At 39.3% G+C, this 24,269-nt stretch overlaps 1 protein-coding gene across 3 annotated transcripts in view; it reads left to right on the forward strand.

Moving 5' to 3' along the window:
• LOC140241592 (DNA polymerase lambda-like) overlaps window positions 1-24,269 on the forward strand; it is a 110,922-nt gene that overhangs the window by 16,646 nt on the left and 70,007 nt on the right. For all 3 annotated transcript variants that reach the window (XM_072321325.1, XM_072321327.1, XM_072321326.1), the window contains exons 5-7: window positions 477-656; window positions 1,384-1,512; window positions 4,419-4,587. In XM_072321325.1, the coding sequence (XP_072177426.1) occupies window positions 477-656; window positions 1,384-1,512; window positions 4,419-4,587 (478 nt within the window). The remainder of the gene's footprint in view (window positions 1-476; window positions 657-1,383; window positions 1,513-4,418; window positions 4,588-24,269) is intronic.

Below are 24,269 nucleotides of genomic sequence, written 5' to 3' on the forward strand. Positions count from 1 at the left end.
TTTGCCTTTAGCAATAATTAAAACAGTATAATGGTATTGTGAAAAACAATATCTGACCAATGAAAATATTATCATGTTCTGTAGAATATACATCAGACCTAAAAAAAAAATATATATATATATATATATTTTTTTTTTTATTATTCATTTATTTATTTTTTTTATTGAATAAATCACTAAGGTATCATTGATGATTGAAAGATATGACTTGAATGAAGTTATCATAATTTCCCTGATTGGAGCATGCTCGACCCATTCAATTTTAGACATCTCATTTGTTCTCAGGCGTATGGCCAGTGCTCGTTATAAATCTCTTTGCTTTCACCCCACAGTACTGTTCTCTTGACTTTAATCCATTTATCGTAGTCAACTTGAACATCAAATGGCATTTTCCTTTGACCCTTTGTGTGCTTTGAGTGCTGATTGGCAAAGAAAATGCGATAGCATTTCACACACTGTTTCTCTTTTCTCATCAGGAAGCCAGCGCCATCCCCAGCATCGGGGCAAAGATGGCGGACAAAATCTGGGAGATCATCCAGAGTGGTCACTTGCGCAAGATTGACTTTGTCTGCAAAGGGGAGGACATGGAGGCCATCGACCTCTTCAACAATGTTTGGGGGGCGGGGCCAACGGTTGCCAGGGACTGGGTCCAGCAGGTGAGTTGTGAAGCATGAGAATCAATGCCAGGAACTTTGTTGCACAAAACTTTGTGAGTTGTCAAAGACTAGACAAACAAACAAAAACAACAAGAACAGTAATAGCAATGTTTCATACCCCTCTCAACGTATGCTTCTGATTAATAGATAGACTTGTAATATATATATATATTTTTTTCCTTGATCTGCATTCAGTGGAAGGATAAACCGGGGAGCAACTGGGCTCTTGGGCTAACTGGGCTAACAATATTTTGTTAAAGATTAACATCTTTCATTTGTTTTGTATGATTGTAACTACTGCTTTTTTCTGTGTATTCAAGAGTTTTTCATGACAAGTGCTTTTCGTTTAATTGACCGAGGGATTCACAAAATATTTTTTCATCATTCTGTATTCATGAACTTGGCACTTATTAACTTTGCTTTATCAAGATCCAAAAACGTTGACACAAAATGAAAAAGGCATGGGCATGTACATATGTGTAATGCAAATGGGTAAAGAGGAACCTGATTACAGCAGAAATTTAACTTTGATCTGGCACACATAAGAAACTATTACTTTGTAAATATATGTCAGGCCAAATAGATCCTTCATTTCAGGTATGATTTCTTTGAAAAGAAAAATGATATGTGTATGTGTGTGTCTGTGTGTATGTCCATGTAAGTTGATTGTCAATATCACTATAATGACAGACATTATGATGTTAAAATGCTAATTCCAACACACCAGGGGTTCCGCACCCTCGACGACTTGAGAGAAAAGGCCAAGCTGAACAAGCAGCAGCAGATTGGGTTGAAGCACTACCATGAGTTTCTTGAGAGGATGTCTCGCGAAGAGGCCGGGGATATCGAGAGAACAGTGAGTGAAACAGCAGACAGTTTTACAGTGCTAATCAATTCAATTATCATTCATTTGTTATCAATGTCATTATCATCATCATTATTACTGTACGAGCTGAAATTTTCGCGTACAGATATTTTTGCGAATTGGTACTTTGAGGACATTTTCGCGTGTTGTTAATTTCGCGGTTGCGAGGGTCTAACTGAACTTTTATTTTCGCCTTGTTATTTTCACGTGTTGTTATTTTCGCGATTCAAAGGCGATTCGCGAAATTCGCGAAAATAAAACCACCGCGAAAATTTCAGCTCGTACAGTATTAGCTCACCTGAGCCCAAGGCTCAAGTGAGCTATTGCGATCGTTCTTCGTCCGGCGTCCGGCGTCCGTCGTGCATAAACTTTTTACATTTTCATCTTCTTCTTGAAAACCCCAAGACCGATTTTCACCAAACTTGGCAGGTAGCATCCCTAGGGGGTTAGGAACTCAATTTGTTAAAATGGGCACCATGCCCCACCCAGGGGGCCCCCAGGGGGGCCCAACCCCCCCCCCTCCAAATTAAGGAATCTTTAAAAATCTTCTTCTCTAGAACCAGAAGTGATAGAGCTAAGTTAATACTATGAGTTAGTACATTGATGACTGTAGTTTTAAGTTTGTTCATGGCAGAATCAGGGGTGCCCCCCTTTGGGACCCAGGGGAGGGGGTGGGGAGGGGTCCTAATGGGGCCTAAATTGTACATTTTCATTTTCTTCTTGAGAACCCCATGACCCATTTTCACCAAACTTGGCAGGTAGCATCCCTAGGGGGTTAGGATCTCAATTTTTTAAAATGGGCACTATGCCCCACCCAGGGGTCCCCCAGGGGGGCCCAAACCCCCCATAATTAAGGAATCTTTAAAAATCTTCTTCTCTAGAACCAGAAGTGATGGAGCTAAGTTAATACTATGACTTAGTACATTGTTGACTGTAGTTTCAAGTGTGCTCATTGCGGAATCAGGGGTGCCCCCCTTGGGACCCAGGGGAGGGGGTGGGGAGGGGTCCTAATGGGGCCTAAATCGTACATTTTCATCTTCTTCTTGAGAACCCCATGACCGATTTTCACCAAATTTGGCAGGTAGTATCCCCAGGGGCATAGGATCTCAATCTGTTCAAATGGGCACCGTATCCCACCTGGAGGGCCCCAAGGGGCCCAAACCTCCCAAAATGAAGGAATCTTTGAAAATCTTCTCTAGAATCAGAAGTGATAGAGCCAAGATAATACTATGAGTGAGTACATTAATGACTGTAGTTTCAAGTTTGTTCATAGCAGATCCAGGGGTGCCCCTATTGGGGGCAGGGGGGAGGGGTGGGGAGGTCCAAATGGGGGCCTGAATTGTACATTTTCATCTTCTTCCTGAAAACCTCATGATGGATTTTCATCAAACTTTGCAGGTAGCATCCCTAGGGGGTTAGGATCTCAATTTATCAAAATGGGCACCATGCCCCACCCAGAGGGCCCCAGGGGGCCCCAATCCCCCAAATTAAGGAATCATTAAAAAAGAAATTGGGCCCTTATTGTACATTTTCATCTTCTACTTGAGAATGCCTGGTCAGATTTTGGTAGAGCTGTGAATAATTTAGATTATTAACTGCGTGAAAGGTGAACTTGCGATACTCAGGTGAGCGCTAGACCTGCGGGTCTCTTGTTATGATTCTGCTACTACTTGTGCTAATACAGCTCCTATAATCATTTGTAACTAATCACAGAAAAGACCATCAAAAAGTTGTACAGGTTGATTTCCTGGTGCACATGAAAATATGTGTTTTGGTTACCAAGGTCCATTCTTGATTCTGATATTTTCTCAAAGAATAACACTTCTTCTCTTGCATATATGTCTGAAACTCAATATATGTGCAAATCATGAGTTAAGTATGAGTGATGATTTTAACAGGTTTTTTGCAACATATTTGGTGTGACGTTTCTTTTTCCATTTCCATTTTGTAGCCATATATGGCATATGAAAGTGTTCTTTAAAACTTAACTAAATGAAACTGAGCAAAATAGTCATCAGTTACATTTTCTACATGGAATGAGTCATGAATGATTATAGAATATGCCGCATGGGTGTCAGAGTCCCTTCATAGCAACTGCTGCAGTTTTGAATCCCTTCTTGTGCCTTGAACAATGAGAAGTTAGCAGTGCACTTTAACGGACTATTAACTTCAAGGCTGTTTACCTCAAATGCAATGTTCCTTGCTATTGGATTTTCTAGCTTTTATTTCAGTTGGTTAGGAACAGTCAGTTTGGATGAGTTACATACTGTATGTGTCATATATTTAGCGAGTCTCATGTTTTGTGAATCCAGACTTCCCAATAATTTTGCTGGTGGTTAAATTTGTGATCATGGAGTACAGTAATGAATGGAGAAATGTACACGTGCACATCATATTTATGTCAGGATCAGTGTTGATATTTTAATACATTATCAAATTTGACTCCCGAAGTTTGTGAAAATCAACACCACGCAAAATATATGGCATATACAGGATGGTTCCATGACATGTGCTCCTGTGACAAAATTTTTGCTCTCATGAAATATCTGCATGCTCCGCCAAACAAGAATTTTCCCCACAAACATAACCCTAACCCTAATCCTAATCCTCACATAAAATTAAACTTAAGCCTATCACAGCCCTAACTCTAACCCAAAGTCCTTGGAGAAAATAGAACCTGAGTAGTTGTTGCAGGAGCAAATGTGTCACCATACAGTATACAAGTAGAGGCTTGGGAATCTCTTCTTCTCTCTGTATATGACCTGAAGTGAAAAAAAAAAAATTCTTTGGTGGCCTTTTTGTTAGTTTTGCAGTGAGAAGCCACATAAGTTTCGTTTCTTTCTTTCTTTCTTTTTTACATTGGTGCTATCTCTGAAAATCACCCCATGCTGGCACAGGTGAGAGAAACTGCAGCATTGCTCTTTCCCGGGATGCTGTCTGTGGTGTGTGGGTCGTATCGACGTGGGAAGGAGACGTGTGGGGACGTGGATGTCCTCATCTCCCATCCCGACGGAAAGTCGCACAAGGGGGCGCTGAGCAGGATTCTCGACGCCCTCCGCGAGACAGGTGATCCCATGCTACTTTGCATCAGAGCATCACTTGAAATGTGATTCGTGTCTGTCTGTCTGTCTGTGTGTGTGTATAAGAGGATGTTTGATTGGTGATGGGTAAGAGTGTTTGATGTACTCTGTATGAGGAGAAACATTCACATGATCTTTCCCGGTATGTCAAATTCTGTAAAATGTGCCCATTCATGACTAATGAATAACAGAATATATTTGTATGGAGTTTGGTATGTCAGAATATATTCCCCTCTTGTTATTAGCTCACCTGAGCCAAAGGCTCAAGTGAGCTATTGCGATCGCCCTTCGTCCGGCGTCCGTCGTGCGTTGTCCGTCGTCCGTCGTCCGTCGTGCGTAAACTTTTACATTTTTATCTTCTTCTTGAAAACCCCAAGACCGATTTTCATCAAACTTGGCAGGTAGCATCCCTAGGGGGTTAGGAACTCAATTTGTTAAAATGGGCACCATGCCCCACCCAGGGGGCCCCCAGGGGGGCCCAAACCCCCCAAAATTAAGGAATCTGTAAAAATCTTCTTCTCTAGAACCAGAAGTGATAGAGCTAAGTTAATACTATGAGTTAGTACATTGATGACTGTAGTTTCAAGTTTGTTCATGGCAGAATCAGGGGTGCCCCCCTTGGGACCCAGGGGAGGGGGGTGGGAAGGGGTCCTAATGGGGCCTAAATTATACATTTTCATCTTCTTCTTGAGAACCCCATGACCAATTTTCACCAAACTTGGCAGGTAGCATCCCTAGGGGGTTAGGATCTCAATTTGTTAAAATGGGCACCATGCCCCACCCAGGGGCTCCGGGGGGGGGGGGGGGGGGGGGGCAAACCCCCCAAAATGAAGGAATCTTTAAAAATCTTCTCTAGAATCAGAAGTTATAGAGCTAAGATAATACTATGAGTGAGTACATTAATGACTGTAGTTTCAAGTTTGTTCATAGCAAATCCAGGGGTGCCCCTCTTGGGGGCGCGGGGGAGGGGGGGGGGGGGAGGCTGGGAAGGTCCAAATGTGGGCCTGAATTGTACATTTTCATCTTCTTCCTGAAAACCTCATGATGGATTTTCGTCAAACTTGGCAGGTAGCATCCCTAGGGGGTCAGGATCTCAATTTATCAAAATGGGCACCATGCCCCACCCAGAGGGCCCCAGTTGGCCCCCAATCCCCCCAAATTAAGGAATCTTTAAAAATTTCGGCCCTTATTGTACATTTTCATCTTCTACTTGAGAAGCCCAGGATCTCAATTTATCAAAATGGGCACCATGCCCCACCTAGAGGGCCCCAGGGGGCCCCCAATCCCCCCAAATTAAGGAATCTTTAAAAATTTCGGCCCTTATTGTACATTTTCATCTTCTACATGTACTTGAGAAGCCTGGTCAAATTTTAGTAGAGCTGTGAATAATTTAGATTAGTGACTGCATGAAAGGTGAACTTGCGATACTCAGGTGAGCGCTAGACCCGCGGGTCTCTTGTTTTTCTTTCTTTCTTTTTCTCAAAAATTCTGCTAAGTGCAAATTCCATAAAAAGTTTCATATTGCAAAGTATTTTGTATTTACATTACACTGAAACAGGACTCCATGTCATAAGTTGCTATGGTAGCTACCCTTGCTGCAATGACAAGTGTTGTGGTTATGACAAGACTCCTGCTTCCTGATTAGCTGTTCCTACAAGAAGTTGCCATCCTAACAAGAACTGCGATCATGACATGAAATTTAATCTGCGTAGACTCCTGATCAAGAAACTAATACTGTATATGCAAATATTTCATGAGGCTTTTATATTCACAATTTTTGCGAGTCTGGTGCTATTCCCGATTTTGAAAACACAAGAAAATATCTCTGATCCTGACATAATTGTGAAGTGCACACATACATGTCTCCATTCTGTCCTATACTCCAAGATTGTGAATTTAACCGCTTGAGAAATTGAAGGGGGTGTCTGGAGTCATGAAAAACTGGACTCGCTGAGTATGTGCTGCATATGGTCTCCTGTTGTAAAGGGACCACAGAACTCAGGGTAACCACAGGAGAACAACCAGAGAACATTGTTACCTCATGTCTGTTAAGACACAATACAGTGACAGCCCTGGGTAGCCTCTGGAGGACCTGGGGGTAAATTTTACCCTAGACCATCCAGGGTAGACTCTATGTAGCCTCCGGAAGACACCAGGGTAAGCTCTCAAGGTTAATGCTACCAAAAGATACCAGATGATGTGACCTTTGCCAGAAATCTTGTTGCAACCAGCACATTCACTGTATGCCACGAGTCGAACTGTATACCACCGTCAAGTTCTGGTTGTGAACAATGTTGCTGATTTTGTGATTTACATTTTCTCTATTTTCTTATGATATCCTTAGGAAATGAAAAATAGAATGCATTGACACAGTAAACATATTTCAAGCAAGAAGACAGTAATTGAAATGTCTTTGTTGACAATATATGCCTGTAATAGTACACATCCGCACAGGAAACACTTATTATATACTTCAGCAATGTTGATGATGTGATATGCGTTGGTGATACATATTTCCTGTGTATTAGTTGTCGACTGACCAGGGACGGCTGAGTTTCCTGTAGTTAAATGCGCATAATCCCGGTAGTATAGAGGGCGCTGTTGGTGATACTGCAGATCACTGCTAGCATTGATATGAAGATTGCCGAAGTTGAGCTGTCATCAAGAGTAAAGTGCATAGGTGTTGCTAGGTAACGTTGCCTTCATTGTCTTCTCTGCGCATCACGCAGTCTGTAGTAATGCCAGGGTGCATGCATATGTGCTTCTTATTATGGATCACAAAAGAAGTTTGCCAAAGCTGTTATTCCCCTCAGCCGAATCATGAGCCGAACTGCGATCGGACCACTGATTACAGTGAATCGCACTTCTTCGGACTCGGGGAAATGGGTCATAGCGTAAGCGCTAAAGAGGAGTGGATAGCGTAGGTCTCTATAGGAAACTTGCGCCGTGCGCCTGCGTACGCATTCGACTAAACCACCTGGACCATGTGCTTTTAAATACCCAGAGAAGGTCTTTGAGCAGCACCTGTTAAAATGGTGCACTCATCGTTCGCCCTATGTTTTGATTACTATCTGTGGAATGTTGCCCTGTGTTTTGTCTCTTGACAACACTTGGGGCCTTAGTAGAAATCTCAGGTTACTCTTCATCAGAGTTTTTTCCTGTGTTGAATTCATTGACCGTATGATTTAGAATTGATTTTAGGATTCTAAAAGACAGGTCACTGCCCTCTTTGAAAACAACTTTCAGTATGAGTCATTTTTTTGTTTGTTTGTTCACAAGTTTTGTAATGACATTGGTTTTACACTTTGTGACAGAGGATGGTACAAGTCTCTAACTCACTGAATGAAGTTATCAGTATTTCCACCAAAAAAAAGTAACATCTATATTATTAAACGGTCACAAGTGTATTACAGGGAAATTCCACAGCAGTTAAAATTGGTCTGAAAAGAAAGAGTAAAATCTTACAAGCACAACTGTTCAGTTTGATAAAAGTCTGATAAAAATTAGGGAAGTTATAAAATTGTAAAGTTTCTGTAATTGTCACAGAAATGCAGTTTTTAAACAGGCAACATGAGTATGCCAATATTGAGTTGATAATTTCATCGCCTCACAACTTCCCATATAGTTGTATATAAATTCTCAATGTTTTCATTTTTTTTTTCTCACAAAAGTATGCCCCAGTATCAAATCCTAACATATCTGACTGATCAATATCTTGAAGTCATTTGGCCAAAAGTTATTCTATATATTTTTGTAAGCAGAAGAATATATTTTTTGGGGGGTCATTTCTTTTTACATGATTAATGGAAACTTGTGAGGTGATGACATATTGTTAAAGTGGATATTTTCGCGTGACTAATTTTTCGCGCTCGGCCGGGTAAGAAGAGTTTCGTGTGTTTTTAATTCCGTGGTATCAAGACATCAACCACTGGAACATATGGCAAGCAAAAATATTCGCGTGCTTTTATTTTCGCGCTAGTTTCTGGTTGCGCGAAATGTGCAAAAATTTCAACACCGCAAAAATTTCTACTTTTACAGTGATCAGCTACCCCATTTGCATATGCATATCAACCTGTGTCTCAAATTTTAGCATTCTTTTTTTTTTCATTCTATAACTTCTCTTACCTTTTATCCGGATTTGATCAGTGTTGTGCTTGTAAATTTTACTCTTTTCAGACAAACTTTTTAACTGGTTGGGAATTTCCCTTTGAGTGTCAGGTGGTTGTTGCTGATAGCAAATGGAGGTCCAGCCATCCGCAGACTTTTGTGATGGAGTGGAATTGTGTTGGAATGGAAGGGAAGTGGGACATGGTTGACTAACAGAGTGTGAACAAGGTGATCTGTGTTTGCTCAGCTGTCATATTGCCTAACTGTGTGTGTGTGGGGAGGGGTGCTAGTGTGTGTGTGTGTGTGTGTGTGTGTGCCTGTTTGCAGTTGTGTATGGTATTCTGTTGGGGGGGGGATATGTGGGAGGAAAGACTTTTGTAGTTTTGGACAGTTGTAAAGGGTTAGGAGGGGCAACTAGCAAGATCCTTGGGGTAGTAGGCTTGTTAGTTTCAGATTATAACATAGAGCTGTACTTCCATTAGTTTGTTTTTGTTATTCATATATTCTATCTTCATTCCATTTGTTACAATGAAAAAAAAAAAGAAATGTGTATTTCAATAATTACCTTTGTTAATTTCTATTTCCAAAATGAGAAAATCTCACTCACTGATGGAACTTTTCTTATAAATATTGCAACTTACCTGATACTTCATGAAGTAATCCATGTTGCAGCTCCAAGAAGCTATAGTGGGATGAACTACAAAGGTGTCGTGGGGAGGTGTCATAGTGATGATCTCTTAATATGTACAATAAAATGGTGTGCTTTATGAGTAAAATCTGACCAATGATGAATTTTTCTTACATCGCATACACAGTAATACCAAAGTGAATTGCTGTCCTTGATACTATTGGAATGGAATTAGATAGATATTGGGGAAAAAAGAAAGAAATCCTGTCTGTTCGAGTCTGCCAGTGGTTGGGTGTAACTGTTTGGCTACCAGAGGTCAAGGGTGAAGTGAGAGGAGACTGGTAACGATTTTTACATCTGTCTGTCCCGAACAGGATGTACAACTTCCCTCTCAGGGTGGGACACACACAGGTCACCTTCATAGTTCCTTGTATGTATGCATTTTCCAGTCTTCCCACAGACAGCTGTATCCCGGAAACATGGACGCTGGTTTGATAATATACTTTCTTCCCTTTTCACTATGCTTGTTTTCTTTGTCAAAGAAGAATTGTAACTTCAGAGGAGAGCTTTATGTTTGGATTTAAACTTTGAAAAATGTACATTAGGCATTTGAATCATAGTCATCCCATATTTAATGGCACGATTACTTCACTTAGATTTGCTGTAATCAGGCCAGTGTGATGGAGCCTGCCTTGTACTACCCTTGTGTTTTTTACACAAAGTATGAATGACTTCACATAACAGGGAAAGTTAGCATTTTCCTCATGACACTGTTCAAGACACATCATGATTGTTTTCTTGTTATATGACCTAGAACAGAGGGAAATTTTTCTCCATTGTCCCTTGAAAGAACAAACAAACAAAAAATTGCTTTAGATTTCACCAGAGAAGAGATTACCCTGAAGAAAACATGGTCTTGTGACTGTGCTAGTTGTTGTTATTCTTCTTCTTGTGTTCTTGTACCCGTGGGATGCCACGTAATGTGAGATAATGACACAGGCCTTTTTTTTTTCCCCCTTAAATTTTTCACTGAACTCCCAAGGTAATTTATCTGTTTTGTTTGTGACAGTTTTGTTTTCGTGTGTTGTTATGCCACAGGAAATTCCTGGTCTCTTTGTTTGTCTGGTTTGTTTGGTGGAGGCTTCCAAAAATCAAAAGAATTCCCCCAAAAGTGGACATGGCTCACGGTGACTTACAGCATGACTCAGTTGACATTCTCAGAGAGAGAAAAATAAAGAATTTATAATTATGCAAACAAAATCAGTCATTTCTCACCAGTATGTTGTGCACATGTAGCTAAGGTCAACCAAATGCAAACATCAAACACAATGTGGTGGAGAGTTGGAGAGCTAGCAAATGAGTTCAGCTACATGTAAACATTCAACCAGTCACTGTTGTAGATTGACGAGTGAATAAAATGCACACTTTACAGGAGATCAGAACACACAGTCCCAACTATTGCATCATCATGTTATGTACCATGTCACACCTTGCTTGGCAAGCTCGCCAGTCATGTATAAGCCCTGAGAACTCACTATATGTGGCGACATGTGGCTAAAATTTTTTAGAATGCTGTTTGGTTTTAGTCAAAGTTACAAAAGTCAAAAAGGTCACTGAAGTTGCAGTATATGCTTTACCAAGACATGAGAAGTGTGTGCAAATTTCATTATTTAGGTGAAAATTGCCTTACTGTTTGTTTGTTTGTTTGTTTTTTATTTCCAAACAATAAAATCATATACAAGATAAACAGTGTTGAACATGACATAACTGAAACATGAATCAATATTGAAGTATCAAAACGCAATGAAAACAAGTTGACATGCGACGATGATGATAACGTGTAACAGTGGATAGCCCATTTCAGATCTATGAGGCAAACATGACAGATCTGTTCTTCCATGGGGTCCAAGATTTATAAACCTATATAATAACTAACATGTCTTTAATTCATACCAAACATAATATCTAAAATCATATCACAAATCAATCCTTCAAAACTACCCCTCCCTTCCCCCCCCCCCCATACTCATTTTAAATCTCTGATGATGTAGGGTAATATACATATATAAATACATATACATACATAAAAATATATATTCATCAATTCATTTTCTAATAAGTCTACTATTTTACAGTATCTACATCTAAATCTACATTTCCAGTTTTTGATTTCTTTACTGAAATCAGTAAGGCTGTTGGACTGTCTAATAGACAAAGGCAGATCATTGTATAGAATAAATTTACTGCCACGATATAAATATGTGTGTTTGCAATTTTGAGAATTAGGTTTCGGTAAAATCAATTTCTCACATTGTCTTAAAGAGCCAAAGCTTTTTGGCCAAGTCAGCTTATTCAGAATTTCTGCACTAGTATTTGGATCACTTTACTTCGGATGATACGCCAGTCAACAGAACCAAATGTACGAGCTATGAAAAGGCTAGCCATGCATACACATGCATCGTTAGTACACATATACATGCCAACTGCCAGTGACTGAAACTTACGAGTGAAGTGCTCTGAAGCATGTACAGACTTCTAAAAATGTTTATGCTCACTAGAAGGAACGAACACCAGTGATTATGCTTTTGAGTTGATTTCATTGATGTGATTCACAAGAAAAACTTTGATTGATTTTCTTGATACTTGGCCCTGGTATGTTGCATAAGATGTAGCTGCTAGGATAAGATCTCACCCCAAATTGACTAAGTTAAATAGATAACGTCACTCAACTTTGTTAGCTTTTTGTAGGTTTCCTTCACGTTTCTCGATCTGCTCTTTTATTTGATATCTGCAATTGCTATAAAAGTTAGACTAAAGGTGATTTTTACAGCCACAACGACGTCTATAAGGAAAGTCAAATGGAAACACATTATTGGTGAGAATGCTAAAAAGTGGAATGTTTCTTTCATGCCACGGTCACATTTCAAGATCACTGAACTTAGTATTATGAACTGAATGAAAGGTAGAATCATCTTAACGGAGTGCACCTGCAATTGAAAGGCTCAAGGTGTTTTATTGATGTTTTGTATTCATAGAGTAATTCATTTATTCCTACTATAAGACAATACATTACGCGTTAGATTGATACTTGTGAGATATTTTAGCTCTTCTTTCATTTCAACTCCATGCAATGGGTTTTTGCCCTTCTCACGTAGAATATCATGCTAGAATGATGACCTAGCTGTCCATTAGTGATGGAAGAACAAAGACTACCACGTGATGCATGTGTGTGATTTCAAATTTGTTCATTTCAATATATTTCATTCCTCATTTTTTCAAAAGGAATAATGTTTCTTGCAATATGATAAACACAAAGTCATGATGGGTATAATCATAAAGCAGATGAAAATTCAGTGCGTACTACATAGTAGCAGTATCATATAGTAACACATTAAATGCAAGAGAAACATATACATAGAAGCAAGCTTTTGCCACCCTTGGATCTATACAGATGGGGAAAGTGCAAAGAACAGAGAAATCATTTTACTTGGAGTAAACGTAATGATAGGAATGAAAAGAAAACTGAATGATAGTACAAATTTTGTGCTGATTTTGCATCCGACACAGTTCACAAGGAGAACTGTGGACTTTTATAAACAGTGTCTTTTTCATCTGAAAAAAAAAAAAAAATCTATATGAATGTTACCATAACGTGCAGTAACTTTTCAAGATCTTGGATCATTCATTTTCCAATGAGTGCAGTAAATATCATATATTGATAGTGTGTGGCGTGATTACCATTCAGTATCTGCATGTCGCTTCGAAATGGTGCATTAGATAAGATTAGTCACATTATGGCTCGATAGTGTGTGATATTATCACATTATATCAGTGGAAGTACAGACATACATTTATGTCTGTATACTTGCAATAAAACTTGGGTGAAAAAGGTTCAAGATGAGACGTTTTGTAACCTTTGCTTCCGTACGGCCATTGCCTCCTGGGCCCGAAATAAAATTGTTATGAAGTGATTACGGGAAGGCGAATCTTGTTAAGGAATCTAAATATAGGAATCAGACTGCTTGAGGTTCAAAAATAGACAAGTATCTTTTTTTTTTTATAAAGAAAAGGAAATACTGTGTTTTCCTACAGCGTGTCCAAGAATGAGTCTTGTTAAACGTTGTTAAGGAATCTAAATAAAGATGAGTACAAGCAGTCTGATTTCTATATTTAGGTTCCTTAACATTATACGCCTTCCCGTAATCACTTCATAGCAATTCTTCACAAGAATGAGTCTTATGAAACGTAAAAATAGAATAATGATTTTAAAGGGTATGTAAACAACTTGTAATTTTCCAGCAGAATGACTTTAACTTTGGGAAAGGAAGATCACAGGGTTTGAGCTGGGTACTTGTTTGCAGCTAACATACAGATTCACTTGATCACGATTACATGTATTTACTGAATCACATATACATGGGAGAAAATGTAACGACACTGATTTTATCGATAAAAAAACTAAAAGTCTGTTTGAAGACGCGCATAGTGGCACAAAAAAGACAGTGTAAGAAGTTCGTTGAAATCGTGCATACCCCTAATGCATCAGGCAATCTCATCCAGCAAATGAAAACCGTTTCTTAACAATGTTTTCACGTCCTTGCCAGAAAATAATTGAATTTCATCTCCTGGCTAGCCAGTGAAAGTCAGCGATGTTATTGGGAATTCCTACCCATCATGATCGAAAAGAGGTCATGTTATCAACATCGGTTTCATTCGATGGCACAACACGTTGCACTTTTCCTCCTCGTGTGACCCGCTCCCTCCATCCACCTCTCCCTCCCCCCCCCCCACCTTCCGACGCAAATCTCAGAATCCGCTCTGTAGCTGCCTGCCGAGAATTTTAATTCTAGAGGGGTTCGTTTTTTCTCAGGAAAGAAGAGAATTCAAGAAGACGATGATTATCAGTTGGCAGTTAGCGGGAACACGGTGCCCGCTTCGGAGAAAAGAGAAGAGGAGGGATTTAAAGAAGGAGGAGGAGGAGCAGGTGATGGCGAGAGAGAGAGAGAGCAGGGGGGGGGGGGAGGGGTGCAAGGCGTGTTGTCGACATGCTAGCCCGAGGGTGGCGGCACCTTCTCATGCAGAGGGAAAACAGCGAGCAGGTTGAATTGTGATGCATGCAGTGCAAATTGACTTTCTCCCCAACCAGGTCAGCGTGGCGGTAGTGTCAATACCAGACTCAAATGTTGCTCAGAACTTGACAACAGCTTCTTCTTCTTCTCTCCACTCCCTTATCATTTCGCTCCCTAATGTTTAAACTTTCTGTGACCTATGTAAAACTTCTGGGAAATTGCGTACCGCGGTTTGCTTTTACATGACTTTTTTTGTTTTGTTTTGGATATGCTGATTATTCAAATATGTTTCATTAAGCCCTTGACTTACGAGTGATTTTTCATATCATTTTCTTATATATTTCTGGGATTTTCTTTTCGGATAGATAATATTCATGTTTGGGTAAGTGTTCTGCAACAATTGGGAAAAAATATATATCTATAGTACCCTGCTAGACTATTGTGTTCACCTCATGACATATAGAAAACAAATCAAAACTAACCCGTGCTTTGAGTTATAAACATTTTGATGTACATGTATAAATTTAAGTCTCTGTATGGCATGATTCATGATGACTCAAATATGCAAGGCATCAGTGACGTGTAAACAAACTCTCCTTTAGATATATCAACCATGGGTTGATGATCTCTGACGGTATTTCGTGATAATCAAAAGGTGATTTTTCGAACAATTCTTGTTTATGTTGAGTTGTTGGTAAGTGATATCAAAAAGAAGTGACACATTGTCAATATTGCTCCAGTCAGTGTCATTTTTGTTTTTAAATTCAAATTGTTATTGCTATTATCATCATTATCATTGTTATTATTATTAGCATTAATATCTTTATCATTATTTTCATTATCATCATCATCATTGCCATTACTATTGCAACAATTTATATAGATATTGTTAAATTATCCGTTATAGTTGTCATCACTATACTGTCACAAGTTTATACAAAATAATGAACTTCACAGACAGCGAGGACCAGCAGTGTACATCGTTTAGAGCATTGTTCAGTACAAAAAAAAAAAAACACACACACACACACAATACTTTTGTAGAGAAAAGTGAAGAACTGAAGATTCCCTGAAATTGCCATGAGACATTGTCAGAAGAAGTCCAACACGCCCTTTTCCGTGTGGTTGCATTGGTCTGAACTGGAGACTACTGAGGCGTACGCGTACTGATATGTCGAAGGAGTCCACATCTCACCGAGATGAGCCGCGCTGCGGACCGCTCCCCGTTATCCGCAATTCCCGCGCCAATCCATCTTCCATAATCTCCTCTCCACTTCTCTTGGGAGAACCGATTCATCGGGTCTCCGCAAGCCGGCCGGTTACTAGGAATGTTTCGAGGAGGGTGGTGGAATGGGAGGGGGTGCTTGGGAGATGGTCAGAGAAAAGAAATCAAACAGAGCTCAATAACTGGATTTTTTTTCACCGAAGTCAAAGAAAACAGAAATAATGAATGAGTAGTTGTTCATGCACTTGTTGGCGGTTACATTTTTCAACGATGTATTAATGGTAGACCAGAGAATTATAGGTTATTCATCAGGCCTCGTTCTTCTCTTTTAATATTCTAAAAAAGCAGGCCTAGTTTGTAAGGGGGGGGGGAGAACCCCCTCCCATCCCCTCGCATATCAACAATTATCCAGGTAGGTAAGAGAAGGGGTGTAAACATGTCGCCCATTTCTTCGTCAAACATTCGATAGCCTTTTAGTCCACTGGAATTGACACGTAGACTCGCCATTGCCATCATGTTGACCCGTGCGTGTTCGAGGAAGAGCGACGAAACATTTCCCGCAAAAAGGAAACCTGAGAAACAATGTCGCAGTTTTAACATTTTTAAACCAAAACTAATAAGTCTGGGATGCTAACAAGGAACTGAGCAGGAATCAGGAAATGTCATTCAGGCTGTAAATAGAATACAGAGTGTTATCACGTTCCTGGAAAACGCACTAACTTCTTGAGTGTACGTGCGCAACTTTGGTTACTTCCATGCAACTCAGAAGAGATTAACTCTTCATTTATACCCTCATTCCAGTTCGATTTTTTTTTTCTCATCGGTCGCTCGTCGGATGCCAAGTTTGTTGCTGCTGGCCACGTACCGAAGTGCATTGGATCGCACTCTGATGAATCCAACTGTGCTAGTCGATTATCAGGTCAGTGTCGGACATGTCGCGCGTGATCCTCACCGGACGATCATGCCTCATCGGATCACCGCCGGACATGTCTGACACTGACCTGATAGTCGATCAACACAAGTCGGATTCATTAGACTGCGATCCCGCACACCTCGGTGGCCAGATGCAGAAAACTTTGCTTCCGACGAGTTACCCATGAGTAAAAAAAAAATCTGTGGAATGGTATGCCTATATACGTTTCCTCGCTCTCATGACGCTGTATCCAGGGTACACCTATTCAAATCCATGCAGTCAACCACGATGTCTCTAATAGTTCCTCAGGTATACTCGCACGCTCTCGAAAAGTCTAGGTGTCACCTCCAGGAATATTGGAATACCTTTCGAGGACAGGTGTTCCGTCCTCGATCGTGCTGCCACTTTTTAATACAGTGTATGCCAGACACGCACCAGACCCTGTGAGGGAGGAAGATGGGGAGGATAGGAGGACAGTTATGGCCCTCATCAAGTGGAAGAAATAAATAAAATCAAAAAATATAAATAAATTAAAAATGAACCATTTCCATACACTATTAGTGAGAATTACAATTCCAAGAGCACTGAAATGTAATCACGTTTAGCTCATTACTTCCATATTGATCGAGTCTTAAAGTTCTCTTTTTGCGAATTTCCTAAGGCCTATTGACAAATCCCCCCCCCCCCTTCATCCTTCAGCTATGTGCTTGTTTATTGTTGTTGGGGGGTTTTTGTGTGTGTGTGTGTGTGTTTTTTTTTTTTTTTCATCGTCTGTATGGATAGTTAGTCTCAATCAGTAATTTCGGTAGTTTTTTCTCTATTACTTTCGCAGGTTTATACAAGGCAACAGAATAAATAATACCTTGTGACTTTATTGTCACATTGCATCATTGTAGAGTATGTAACACGCGTCGATTTAGCAGGGAAGATGCGTCTTCTAGTGCGTGGATAAAAATCTTTAAGGAGAGTTGGAAGCCTCTTTAACATAAGCCTTCCCTTGCATTTATATTACATGAGACTTAATTTGCGTTCTTATGAAGTAGGGCCTATATACAGGAGTTTAACCTTTTAATGTTCAGTCAATTTCTGGAGATCGCACAACACTCGGAGGGTTTTTCCTCCTGAACCTGTCTTGTTCTATTTTTATCCATGTTGATTGCACACCATTATTCTATACAGGGAGGTGACTTCCCTGTTCTACGGCGAAAAAGGCATGGAAAAGATTTAAAAAAAAATGTGCCCCTGGCATCTGTTCTCATAAGCGATGTCGAAGAGCGGAGAAAGCAGTGACAAATTATATCATGAACTCGCATCGTGACCACTGGAGATGGGCGTCGTTCAGTGACTGTCCTGTATGGCTTATAGCTCAATGCCTCATCACCAGCATTGCGGCCCGCATGCTTTTCTGTGAAACCATCTAAAAAAGGAAACCAATTTCGGATATTTTGTTAGTATTCCATGTCGTATTATATATTATTCATTTTCTACAAAGCATGCCCGAAGCTTTACTGCTTTTCTGCTTTTGAATACAACAATCGCTTGATACACTTTGGATTGGGAGATTAATATAAATCATTCTACACAGTATAGTTACAAACGGAAAAGAGAATACATATCTGCCTCACATGCCGTCAACAAATATATTAGTAGTTTGGTAGGTTTTTGAAGAGCCGGGCGAAAGAGTTGCATTTGATCCGAATCAAAGTTCCCCAATCGATCGCAACTTTGCGATTGATTTCAGATCCATCGCATCAAAAAGTTACGATTGACATCAATGACTGTGATGATTTGTCGGACTGAATGGATTGAAAATCTGTCAAAAGTTGCGATTGATTACAAATCAATCGCTTATTTTAGGTCGCCATGGGATTTGCAATTAGTTATTATTCATATCAAAAGTATGAATAGGTTATCACTGCATAGGGGAGATATGACTCTGTACTCTGAAAGCAATTCAAAGGACACCGATTTAGATTTGTAATAGGAAGATACCGAAGTTACTTATGCATTTCGTGTCAGAGTGTTGTAAAATTAATACAATTCATCATCATAAAACAGATTGATAGCAATTTGAGTCTTATCTTTACATCACCAAGACGGATATTTCCGAGTAATCACTATACATGCCATGTAGTTGAAAGCAGTAGCAAGGTGTTATGTTATTTGAAATTGATTTCAGTCGCAAGTTCTGTATAAGGATGGAGCGCCGGTTTTGATTGAACTCAGATGATTTCCAGTGCTAGAAAATTGGTATGAATTCCATAAAGTCTCGACGAATCCATTTTTAATTATTCGGGGAAAAAAGAAAGATCTGAAACATTGCAAAAACCCTGTAATGGGCTTTAAAGGCGGAACGATTTCGTGGATATGCGCTAAAAATAAACCTTAGCCTCCATTGGGCTGGTCAGGTTTAAATATTAAAAAAAAATAATAATAATAATCGGACGGGGAAATGTTATTGTTGTACAAGGGACGAATGCCTACTGGGAAATCTACAATGAGCTACCGTCGCCGAACTCCGTGTAGTGATGGTTGACTCTGAGCGCGACAATGACAAGCTCTTCTGGCAACGGTCTCCGTGTTCAGTCGGGAAGATTTTTTTTTTTCTTTTTTTTTCATGGAAAAGCCATTTCTACAGATACTGTGCCACATCGATCCAAATCCCGAAAAAAAAATCCAACCAATTCATTAATCTCAATGTTTGTTCAAAAAACCAGCTGTGAGTTGCGACCGCGCACTTGTGTCGGCAGTAGAGTGTATAGTACTTAGTATATGGCTGTTGTAAGATTCGTGCTCGCGAAAGTAATCGTAAAGAGTTTAAATGAAAAACCAACAACAACGTAATAGCGAGAAGGATTTTTTTTTTTTTTTTTTGCGCTTGACGTTAATGTGTTGAAACATAAAAAAAAATGGTTTATATTTCATTTATGATGTGTTTATGGCAGATTGTCTGAACCAAATGACGTAAGCAATGACGATAGGCGATTAAAACTGTTGTCTTATAGTCAAAGTTGCAGATCGTTTGCTTCACTTTAACAACTCTGACTTACCGCAGATTTTTCATGATGCTGCAGCTAGGATGCCGAGGGCGTTGTTTTTGGCATTGACGAGGCTTCATCCCTTTGAAATCGCAGCTTCCAAGTACATTGTATATTATGATGATGTCACATGCACTGCATTTTAATATCACGTAAAGCAGAGCCACGAGGACCGCGAATAACCTTTGTGATATGGATTTGATCATGGCTCTATCGCGGCACTTAAGGGATCGTAATGACACAAGCATAAATATATATATATATATATTAGTCATTCTTGTTCCATATTCCACATTTCATATGCAAGTTTTACATTCCATTTGATTACAAGAAATGTTTATCACAACAGTCATTTTGAGAAAAAAAATGCACAAAAGTGTAAAGGACATATGTAAATGATGTGTAATGATGAGGAACCTACTAAAAAGCAAAGCTTGTATAGGATGTAGGTTTTTAATGTAATTAAAACCAGTTTGTATACATTATGTAATACTGTGTATATACATCATGGTATACACTATAGTAGTAGAGTGTGTGATATGATACAAGATAAAATATAATATACAGTGCATACAATCCCACACCGAGCTAGCCCCCAAAAAGAAAAAAAAAGTAGTCTACCCCTCCTACTTCATAAAAAACAAAAACAAAAACAAAAACAAAACGAACAAACACAAATGTGTATGAAACCAGTTGACTATGGCTCGTGATCTTCATTTTACGTCTTTATTTTCATCATCGTATGTGATCCACATAATAGTTCTGAAGTTGATATTCCGCTATGGGTTGGTGTGCTGAGCACCTCTCCAATATTGTAGGCTAGGTCTGGGTATGACGGTTTATACCACTGGTCACATTGCTCCTTGGTGATGGCATGTCCATCCCATAGATGGCTGAATATCAACTTCAGAACTGTAATGGTGATGAAAATACAATTTTAAAATGTAGATTAAAAAAAAAAAAATCTGATGATCATTATGAAAATATAGATGTAAATTGAAGATCACAAAAACATTGTGATCATCATTATGGAAATATACAAGAACATTGTGCTAATCATCATGAGAAGAAAGATTTATGTCGACGATCACAGTATGAAATGTGACAGTTGAGGAAAAGAAATATGTTCAGATTTAGAAAAAAAATGTTACTCGTGATGTTGTAATTAAGGGCATTATTTACCATTTGCAGATGAAACAAAAACACAGCTTTAGTGCTTCAAAATTGTTCTCTAATGTGAGTTAGGGATAGAAACAACCAATGTAAAAATATTCATTAATATAATCAATGTTAAGTATTGTTAAATAATGGATACAGAATGTGAACCATAATTACAATAAAATTGTTTCTTAAACCGTCTACGTATGGTTATTGAGAAAAACAGTGATAATTCCTCATATTTTAGTCTTTATTGCAAAATTTTTAAATAGTATACAGGATGTTTTGTGGTACAATTGACCTACACATATACATCAAAATGTGATCACTCGAACATTTCTGAAATCACTGCTCCCAGTGGTAAACAATAGGCCCTATACCCTTTAAGGATAAATAGTACAAGTCTCTTTCAACATGTTCAATGATAAATGGGCAAAATCATCCTTGCTTATTTACGTGTATTACGAAATAAAGTGCTCCGTTGATGTAGTGGATATCAATAATTGCTCAAACACGAAACTGAAAGTTATACTGCGAAGTGCTTACCTCGCCCATCGCGCTGCTATGTACTTTGAATGCAAAAATGTGGAAATTCATGCCCAAACAAGTGATCTTTACTTCATATGGGCCTAAAAATGAATTCGAAAGCACTAAACACGAAATCGTTTCACCAAAGTAACTCCACTGCTTCACACACATACTTACGAATTTGAATGCCCATAAAACGAAAACGAAAATGGGTGATAATAAATCTAACGAAATTGGCGGGGGAAACTATATAATACGGGATCGATTAACATGTGATATCACATTTTCTTCCTTTCCGGAAAGACTACAATAATTATGATATAGCATGTGATCTGTGATTATGAATATGGGCATTAGAGCTCGTGAGGCCTGAACAATGACTTATAAATTATGTTATCTCACCACTACACCCAAATTAAGGCCCTCTCTTTGGGCTTGAGGCAAGCAGTCAATAAACTTATTTCTAAAAGATGGAGCTGGTATGACATTTATCATAGGGATGTATGTTGCCATAAATCTTTTTCCACGAATAATTAAATTGTATTGACTTGTTCCCATTGCAGTGATCTTTATACTTGTCAATGTTGAATGAAATCCATGGTCAAATCTGTATTGGGAAATCATGGTCATCCTATTCGCCACGTGAAAACCTTGTCGGTTCATTATTTTTTTCGAAGAGTTAACGAAATCCTTTCAGCGTTGCCCGTGTATACCCGTTTGATCATTTCGATGTGTGCCCAACTCCATAGCAATATTCACATTAAAGGCCGTGTCACACCATTCCGGGCAAGCTATAATACGCGGGCTTGTGGCGAGGAGGTAGTTTCCAGCACGTAGAAGATTTTCAGCGGGCGAACAAGAATGTTTGCAATTTTCATTCATGCCTTGTCATACCGTACGGGGGAAGTTTTGCGGCTTGACTTGCGGGGAAACAAATTTACTCCCCGGAGCTCTCCGCAGTTGGTCCGCACCTGACAGTATCTAGCGCGTAGATGCCCGGAGGTGCTCACGCAAGTCCGATTTAACCGCAGCCAAGTTTTGAGCATGACCAAAACTTTTTCTGGGTGAGTCGCGGGAATGCCCGTAGAGGTCCACGCAGAACGCCAGTAGGAGGCCCTTAGCGGCAGCACTTCCCAGGCAACTCCCACGCAGGTACTTCGCAGTCCCGTATGCAGCCAAGATAATGAAATTCTGTGGGATTTCAGCCATTCCATTAGAGGAATTCCTTCACTGAGTTGTCAGCCCCCACGCGACTGGTACAAAGGTCACACAGTGTACTCGCAAGTATAATTTAAGTAGAACGCGTCCAGCAAGTAAGACACATGCGCTGACTCGCTCAAATCCTTTTCCGCCCTCAGGAATGTCCGGTATGCTAGAAAATTCCTACACGTAACAAGCTCGAGTAGCTTGCCCGGAAAGGTGTGACAGGGCCTAAACACGGTTGCGGGTAAAAATATATGCGTGCGCACCTCCGGGCGACTACGGTTGAGATACATGCTAGGTACTGTCATGTGCGGATCATCTACGGGGACCTCCGGGTAGTCAAAAATGCTCTTTGCAAGTCGCACGCAAGGCTTGCCCGGAAAGGTGTGACACGAAACAGAGAAAGAATTATTTTCACTCCCATAATCATAATCACGGCGTTTTAGCAAGATGAGAGTAGAAGATTTTAAAATCACAAAACAAACGAACACATGGACAGATTGATTGATTGATATTGATACGATTTTATTTCCGCGAGATAAAAAAAAAATACATTACTTAACACTGAATGATACAAAGTGTTACCAAAAAAAAAAAAAAAAAAAAAAAAAAAAAACTTGGACACTTATCTGGCCCGCTAAAAACGAAACTCTTGCGTACGAGTATTTTATCTTGTTTGGAGTTTTGTGTCCTCTTCCGGTGAAGTCATAACGTATGTGGCAGGCTATAGTATTATAACAAGTGTGATCTTAATCATTATGTAAATGAATTACGTACGAATGATATAAAGGGGACAGGACGCACACCTGTAAACAAAATGGGTCTTTCCGGATCCTATCATTAATTCTGAAAAAGGCCTTAAAATTAGAATACCAGCTTTGAAAAGGACCAGTTGTAGTTGATGAGGTGTGCACTCCCTTTTGATATTCACCCCATCTAAAAACTGAAATGTTTTCCTTGAAAGTATAAGAGGGGCTTTATCTATTCAATGGACCTGTAGTTCCATGATCTAATTCAGCGTGGACTCCCGAATATGTTAGTGGGTGACAACGTAGATAGAACGTAGAATAGGAGGAAAAAACATGCTTTATAACACGGATATCAAACTCATATCACAGAAAATCGTTCATGCGTTTTTCATGATGTATATTATACACCCTTACTCAGTAAATGAATAGATGTAAAATATGTGAAAGAATGCGTTTGTGCATGCGCATGTGTGCATGTAATCCTGTGACCACATTATCCTTATTGATTTTTTTAACAAATGTGAGGCCTATATGACCATGATTAATGTGTAGTTGAAACTGAACACGTGTGATGTTAGAGACAGAAATGTGTGGTTCTACAGATGAGAACCACAGTGCGTGTTTAGTATTTTTTTATATCACTGTATACCATACTTTGGTAAGGTCATTCAGTATAAATGCATTATGACAGCTATAGCTGGAAGTACTAAAACGTGGAATAATTATAGCATCATGTTGTGTTTTTTTTTTCTTTATTTGACGGGGGGATGCTCTATGACGCTGAGACACATGTTGATATATACTGCGGTCTTCGAATTATTATTCAGAAGAGGGTAACTTTTTGAAAAAAGTGCAATTTTCATCCTTTCCCCTTCTCGATTTTGCTTTTGCTTTTTTGTTTCATTGGTAAATTAAAGTAACTATCTGAAGCCTATAATAACACATATATCGTTTTCTTACTGCATGAAAAACAGTGGCAGAGAGTGATAAAACTTGAACACTGCAGTCTGGTGTCATTTCCGTGATGATATTATTAGACAAAGCTGCCAT

Source organism: Diadema setosum, chromosome 18 (assembly GCF_964275005.1).
Source record: "Diadema setosum chromosome 18, eeDiaSeto1, whole genome shotgun sequence".
NCBI lineage: Eukaryota > Metazoa > Echinodermata > Echinoidea > Diadematoida > Diadematidae > Diadema > Diadema setosum.